An 8,296-nucleotide genomic window follows, 5' to 3' on the forward strand; every position below is an offset into this window, starting at 1 on the left:
CCCACACACACACACACACACACACACACACACACATGCCATCTGCAGTCAGTCACACAGAAGCAGAACAAACAGCAAAATGACACCAAAAATGCGAACCTGGCCCAGTGTTAAGCCCTGTTCACACGGCACACATTTGGTCCGACGCTGCACCGAAATATTTTGTTGCGATATATTTTACACCGGAGCAAATTTTGTGGAGCGGTCACACGTGCAAAGCCGCTGAGCGTGACAGCTCCGACGCAGCGTCGGAGCAGCTCCACTTGTGGTCACATGTGCAGTTTCTGCTGCGGACCAAAACAACAGGAATGCGGAAGTAAAACAGGTTCGGGTCGGGTCGGGCTTCTCTCTCGCGGACTTTTATTTATTTTTCTTTTAATAAATATTATGGCGGACAATATTCTGTCCTTGTTCAGAATAGATCCACTTGTCGGCAGTCGTGGAATAAAGACGTGTTTACAGTCAATCGTGTGTGCTCCTTATGACTGCCACAATATATGTTTTAAAAAATGTATACTAAAACAATGTGCGGATACTAAACTAAGGAATACTTGTTTTAAAACAAACAATTTGGATAAAACAGAGAATGCGCTGTAATTTAATTGCTATTTAACTGCTAAACAGGAGTGCAGCGGGCCAGACGCAGTGCGCACGTATGTCAATTTCGTTTAAACAATCCTATAGAAATAATTTCAGATATCTTTACCTATTTATTTGATTTGAATTATTCTATTTAAAGCCGAGTAAGCCGCAGGATTTCTCTGCGTAATTAAGCAAATGCGCATCGAGATTTCTCTTTGTCTGGCCTCTTATTCTGTATTTCAGCGTTATTTCGTTGTGCAAATGCATTGATCATGTTCATAAAAATATGTAGATTATTTTAACCGTAAGAAATCTTGTGTTTTTTTCTCCCAAAAATACTCACAAATAAAATATGAAATGTCGGGTTTGCTTCGGGCTCGGGCCTGCAAATCGGGCTCCGCCAGGTCGGGCTTTAATACCCTCGGGCTCGGTCGGGTCGGGCTCAATTCTCTTCTTGATCGTGAGCGCTGTCTTCACCGCTTAAATTGCCGACACTTTTACCGGGAACGGGGGTGCACGGCCGGGCTTCGTCTGTGTCGCTGGCCCCCTCGTCACTGTCGACCGGGGTCGGATTCCGTGCATCTGGTAGCGAGCGTAGCGAGGCCACTCCCCCGCAAGCGAGCATTTGCTCTGGAGCAAATTTAATCCAGCTGCGTTCACACGTGCACATTTGTTTCGGCGTAGCGTCGCAAACGAGCATTTGCTCTGGAGCAAATTTTTAAACCACCTCCCTGGGGTGGATCAAATTTGGTCCGGTATAAGCTCTTTAGTGGAGCTACGCCGGAGCAAATGTGCACGTGTGAATGCTCGACTGGATCTATTTCGGCGCTGCGTCGGACCAAACGTTGCCGTGTGAACGGGGCTTTAGAATCATCGTCCCAAGTGGTGCCTTTTTGTACAAAATTGACTAAGGATAAGAAAAGTGAAGCTCCGCGGTATAAGTACAGTGTTATTGTGGTTCTTCAGTGCCTGACAGGCGGTAGGAAGGGAGGAATCCACTGCACAGATGTTTCGAATGCCAGTCGCACTATGCTCTTCAACATTCACACCATGGACTGGGATCATGAGCTCTGCAGGTAAGCATGAGAGCATACACACATGTAACGTGCTATGTAACACAATAACGTATGCTTGTCCAGTTTAGACAAACTCAGTCGATTCACACGATCAGTGTGTAATGAGAGAACCTCTCTCTGAATGTTCTGAAGTACAGAAGTATTTCGATTCCAGTTCCATACTGATCAGATTATTGCTGTCTCAATCTTTGTACATTTAGGCCTCATTATTTGAGATTGAATCAGTGCCATCGTATTGCATTATTCTGTATTTAGTCAGAATTGCCTTAAGACACAAACAATGAACGAAAAAAAAATCCACACAATTGAAGCAATCAATTAACCAACTAATTTGTTATTAATTGCATTCCTAGTTCCTGACAAACAATACAAACCTTGACCTCTTAAACCTTGACAACTTTTTTTTTTTTCCTGCACCAGTGCATTACAAAACAAAAGTTGAAACGTGTGCTGTACATGCTTGCCTACCGGCGCTTCCCTCAAAAGCTCGAAGAAAACCCACATTTCCTGTTTTGCTGCTTTTAGTTACTTTGATATTCCAATGGAACTGCTTCCCAAAGTCAAAAGCTCCTCTGAAATATACGGCCGGATGGTAAGTTCTGTTGTATAAGATTTCACACTGAAGCATGAATTGAAACGGCTCATTCATAAATGTGCTGTATTTGGAAGGCAAATTGAAGTTAGTTAAAATCGTGTGTTTCTCTTACTGATCAACAAGGGAAGACTCACATTCGGGAATCTATCCCACTCTCAATGCATTATTTGATTTAATGCAATTACAAAAAGTCATAAAGTCATTGTTTCTTTGCTTATATTAGAATCAAGTACAGTGAAACTCCTCTACAATGAAACCTACATGGGCGAAAATACCCCCTAGTGTGAAAAAATCTTCATGCATTAACACCATTCCCACTCTCCTGCCCCCCATACAACGAAAAAAAAACCCTGTTGCGTTATACAAAATATTTTTCTCTGCTCTTGCTTCGCGATACGAAATCTTTTCACGACGAGATTCACTACAACGAAGTCTAATCCAACAGCGCCCTCTACTGCTTCGTTCGGAAACGGCAACAGCAACCACCACACTGGTTTACACATGCGCAGTCGTCCAGGAAGTATTTGTTATTGTTAGTTTCAGACGCAGCAAGAACGTTGCATTGCTAAAATGGCTACAAAACGGACCTTTGGGTGTCGAGCAGCTAAGACAAGAAGAGCTCTGACGCTGGAAGAGAGGGTAAAAGTAATCAAAATGAAAGACGGAGGAAGCAAAATAAAAGACATTAGCCAAGAAATTGATTTAAGTGAATTCTGATCGTAAATTTCGCAATTTCTTTCCCTTTTTTTCTTTCTACACTGACTATATGAAGTGTCAAATAAGTGTATGCTCATACTTATGCACTATTGGAATAAAAATAAAGAGTACACATACTTTTGTGTGCACGTGTCCAGTGAAACTCCTCTACAACGAAATCATGTTTGCAGCAAGAAATTTTTCACAACAGGTGGCTTTTCACTGTAGCAAATTTTATCTCAGATGTAAACACGCACACACACACACACGCACAAAACGTATGTGTCTACTCTTTATTTTTATTCCAATACATAGTGCCTAAATATAAGCATACACTTATTTGACACTTCATATAGACAGTGTAGAAAGAAAAAAACGGGAAAGAAATTGCGAAATTTACGATCAGCATTCACTTTCACTTACATCAATTTCTTGCATTATGTCTTTTACTTTGCTTCCTCCATCTTTCATTTTTATTACTTTTATCCTGTCTTCAAGCGTGAATGCTTTTCTTTTCTTAACTCCTTGGTCTGCAAAGGTCCATTTCATAGCCATTTTAGCAATGCAACGTTCATTCAGCGTCTGAAACTAACAATAACAAATACAGTGATCCCTCTCTACTTCGCGGTTCGTTTATCGTGGGTTCAGTGCATCAGGAATTTTGTCAAACATATAAAAAATAATAATAATAAATTAATTAATTTATTTATTTACATATACATGGAGTACAGTACTGTATATGTTGCTCTATGTGACTCGCTGTTGTTTTGCAGCTTCTCGCGGACCGTTTGCGGACTTAAAAAAAAATATATATTTTTTTGTTTTTTTTAATTTTTACCTGTTTATGTTAATTGGACGCTACTTCGCGGATTTTCGTTTATTGCGGGTGGTTTTGGTCCCCATTAAACACGATAAATGAGGGATTACTGTACTTCCTGGATTCTTGCACATGTGTAAATGTAAACCAGTGTGGTGGTTGCTGTTGCCGTTTCCGAACGAAGCAGTAGAGGTCGCTGTGGCATGCTGAGGTTGGATTAGACTTTTGTGGAAGGCTTGTTTTCGTTGTACAGTAGTGAATCTCATTGCGAGGCAAGAGCAGAGAAAAAGATTTCGTATAACGGAACAGGGGGACTTTTCGTCGTAGGGGGAGCAGAAAAGTGGGAATGGCTTTCATGCATGAAAATTTTTCACACTAGGGGTATTTTCGCCCATGTAGGTTTCGTTGTAGAGGAGTTTCACTGTACCATTGTTGGGGGTCAATAAGGCTGTTTCACACTCGCAGTAGATGACGTCATCTAGTACTCTTGTTCGGAAACAAACAAAGAATATACTGATTGGTGTTTTGCACTCAGTGATGCTTCTGCTTCAGTAGCCTTCCCAGCGGCATTTTTATGATCAGAACGGAACTAAATGGGAATAGCTTTTGGATAGTCAAACGTTGATATCCCAATGCTTTTCGCAGTGATTTTAAATTTTGATTGTGTATTTGGTGCATGCAGCGTTGACCAAGTTGTTGGCAACACTCTGTTAATGAAAGGGAAAAAAAACCCACTGGTCACATAAAAAAAAAAATAAAATAAAAAAAAAATCTTGAATCTGACAAACGCAATAATAAATAAAAATTTAATTAAAAATCAAGCAATCAAAATCATACACAGCCATTGAATTGAAGTGTGACAGATATATTGTTAGAAGCGCGCTTTCACCTGCGTCAGGCGTGACATATTGTAGACCGATGTAACAGAGAATCCGGTAATTTTTCAAAATAAAACACCTTTCAGATTCCAAAATGAATAAAACGAAAGTAATGTAAATTATGTATTCTTTCTGTGTGGCCCGGTACCAAATGACCCACGGACTGGTACCGGTCCGCGGTCCGGGGGTTGGGGACCTCTGAAATAGGTAATTTCGCCCAGAGTGAGTATGACTTTCATGTCTATTAGGAGTGGATGTAAACTTCAAAACCAAGTTTCCTATACAAGACGATATTTGAAATGCAAATGTGAGACATGTAAATACCTACGTTATTTTCAAATCACATGCATATACCGTAAACAGCCTGCAAAATGCTAACAAGTCTGTTCATGTCCTCTCACCAGAAAACAACCATCCTTGAAGGAGTTCCAATCTCTGGGGTAAAAACTTCCAAATGTCATGTCGCTAGTAAGAATGTGGACTTTTTTTTGTGCTTGACTGCAGTGATTCTCAACTGGTGGATGGGGACCCAAAAGTGGGATTAACCATGGTTGGGACCAAAAAATGACAGTGGTCCTTGCACTGTGATGGTGCCTACAGTTTATATAACTTTTTTTATTGGATTGTTATATGTCCCTGGATTATCGTACACATTTTGTATCCATTATAATTCCTACTTTATTACTGGCTTCATGTAGGCTAGTGATAGACTATGACGCATTTGAGACATATGTCAAATTTTATAGGGGTGGAACTCCGTTGCTAGTTCAGGACCCAGTGTACCTTTCATTTGGAAAATAACATTTTAACAAGCATGCCTCAGAAAGGTACATGTATTCATACATGGGCCATCTTAAGTAAGGGACTTTTGCCATTAAGTTGCTATTCAAATTTTGTGTCTGTATTTTGTGTAATTGTGATATTGCATTTTACCGTTTTTATGTATTGATGATACACTTGTAGCTGTCATGTTAATCTTGAGTTTCTTAACCGGGTGCTGTGAAAGGCATTTTGAACATGTAAGCATAATGTAGTTAAGAACTTCAGTTTTTTTTTTTTTTTTTCAAATTTTCACTCATTTTGAATTACACGGCTGCAACATGTTAGAATAAAAACTGGGACAGGGGCATGCCTACCAGTGTGTTACATCACCTTTCCTTTTAACGACACTAAATAAGTTTTTGGGAACTTACCGTAATTGTTGAAGCTTTGTAGGTGGAATGCTTTCCCATTCTTGCTGGATGCGCAACTTCAGTTGCTCATCAGTCTGGGGTCTCAGTTGTTGTATTTTGCACTTCATAATGCGCCATACAATTTCAATGGGAGACAGGTCTGGACTGCAAGAAGGCCAGTCTAGTCCCGGCACTCTTTTACTACAAAGCCACGCTGTTTTAACACATGCTCAATGTGACTTAGCATTGTCTTGCTGAAATAAGCAGCAATGGACTGGTACAAAGTTGAATTGGGGTTTGTATGGTATACATGTTGATAATAGCTAAGTCTGTTTTTTTTGAAACAATACATGTTCTTAACTTAACCCTTTCATGCACCCTGTAAAATGATAACATGATAAGCTGTCCACTGTAGTAACCACAGTCCCTGAAAGGGTTCAATAAAAATGTGAGTAGTGATTTAATGGCGATATGAAATTTTGGGTCACAAAGCAACAGCAGTCGAGAATCACTTCTTTCGTCTGATTCACTGTCCCCAATTATATAAAGGTGGGTAGTAAAACACATTTACACTGGTACACTTACTTCTTGGATGAATTGTACTTTTACTTGTTTTGGTTTGTCTGAGTGAATTATGCCCTGGGCACTGTCAGAAGATTCTGTTTCGTCAACAACATTCCGACAGTCAGGTACATGACCACAGAGCCACACACTAAGTCTCTGTGGCCCCACAGAGAACCAGTTTTCAAAGTGACTCGTAAATATGAAGCGTTCCAAAAACAACAGAGCAAACATAGGTGTGCAACTTTCAGCAGAAGAGGAAGAACTCCCATGGCTGGAACATTCAATCTATGGTTACCATACAGACTACCCGCAAAACAATTACACTTGTGTCTTGCACCTTCAGCTTGTCTGCCGCACATTGTCCGCGCATCAGCCTACAAGAACTCCGTTTTGAACTTGTGCTGTTTCACGAGTGCAACCAAAGAACGTTAATTTTGAAACTTTGACTTGTGGCTGAATTTCACTTTGAATTATATTTTCACAAGTACTTAAGTTCTATTCTTCTTTCAGTTAAAGTGATACTGTTATAAAAATGTATACATTCCATTCCTATTTTATATTTTTGCCCGTTTGATGCTCTCATTGAAAAAAACTAATCTTAAAGGGGCAATGTGTAAACATTTGTTGATTTGTTGCTGTTCATTATTTCAAAAACCCACTTTAATTTCACTAATATGAAAAAAATATGTTCCAACACACAAAAGTACTTTTTAAAAGTTTAATCGTAGGTGAAGTAATCGCTAATTATACTACTTAGGGCGCACCTCCCTGAGAGTAGGCTGCCATGTTTTGCCACCATCTTTCAGCTACGGATAGCCGAAAGAGACAAACTTAGCGAACATAGTTCCTTAACATGATTACAATAACGTGGGTATCATATGCCATGCGCCTACTAATCACTTGAAGACACAATAGAATATAGAAGTCATTTGGAATGACATTTTTTTTGCACCTCTGCTGAAAAAAGTGATCGTAGTCCTGTGAAGTGTGGCCTAATTGAGGCACCTTCGTGCGCATGCTTCAAAATGTCCGCGTTTCAAGCCGAGGTCGTTGCATTCTATTAGTTCACTACTAGATAGCATTAAAATCTCCACAATGCACCTTTCAGTTACTCATCAGATTCTAGCAGTGGCGGGCCGTGCATTTCAACCTTGCAAGCCGAGGTCGTTGCATTCTATTAGTTCACTACTAGATAGCATTAAAATCTCCACAATGCACCTTTCAGTTACTCATCAGATTCTAGCAGTGGCGGGCCGTGCATTTCAACCTTGGGCCTTCAGTGACGTCACTTACATGAACACAATACTGTATAGGCTCGTCAAGCAGCACTTTCAGGAGCATTTAAAACCATCAAGTATGCATTCACAATTAAGAGCAGGAAACTAAATTTACAGATAGTCAAAAATAAATACGAAATAAAATGCCACCCAAATTACGCTGTGTGATCTTAAACAAGTCTGTCCAATAAATTGCGCAATGTCGCAGTTTCATATAAGACACCAACCAAACAATAACAAAACAAACTACTCTTTGAAAATAAACAGATCATTTGCATTTTGAAAATCGGCGATAGTTTGTATCTTTGTCATTTTATTTCGTTACCATGAATTTAATACTAACGAAATAAAATGACAAGAAGAAATGGAAAATAAAATTCATTGACTCACCAATGTAGTTCTCCACAGCATCTGCTTATTTGAAAATAAAGTCGATCCTCCTTTCTTTTCTCAGGAACACTTCAGTGGCTCTGTTGTACAGTTTTCAGGTCCATTAGCAAGTCCTTTTCTATCGACATGGAAGCTAATGCTGAAAGCCGTTTTTGTCCGGTCGTGTTTCTGGTATAATTTTAATTTCCCGATTTTTTTTTTTTTTTTTACTTTTTCGTTGTGGAGCTCCGTCTCCCGGGGTGCCTGTTT

The 8,296-nt window shown here is 39.7% G+C and overlaps 1 protein-coding gene across 3 annotated transcripts in view; it reads left to right on the forward strand.

Annotated features, from left to right (window-relative positions):
- The window catches only part of LOC109528955 (glycerol kinase-like), a 24,839-nt gene that overhangs the window by 10,226 nt on the left and 6,317 nt on the right, over positions 1-8,296 (forward strand). For 2 of the 3 annotated variants that reach the window (XM_019892045.1, XM_019892043.1), the window contains exons 7-9: positions 1,549-1,658; positions 2,184-2,250; positions 5,049-5,084. In XM_019892045.1, coding sequence (XP_019747604.1) covers positions 1,549-1,658; positions 2,184-2,250; positions 5,049-5,084 — 213 coding nt within the window. The remainder of the gene's footprint in view (positions 1-1,548; positions 1,659-2,183; positions 2,251-5,048; positions 5,085-8,296) is intronic. The other variant, XM_019892044.1, reaches the window with a different exon arrangement.

This window comes from Hippocampus comes, unplaced genomic scaffold (genome assembly GCF_001891065.2).
Source record: "Hippocampus comes isolate QL1 unplaced genomic scaffold, H_comes_QL1_v1.1 scaffold310, whole genome shotgun sequence".
NCBI lineage: Eukaryota > Metazoa > Chordata > Actinopteri > Syngnathiformes > Syngnathidae > Hippocampus > Hippocampus comes.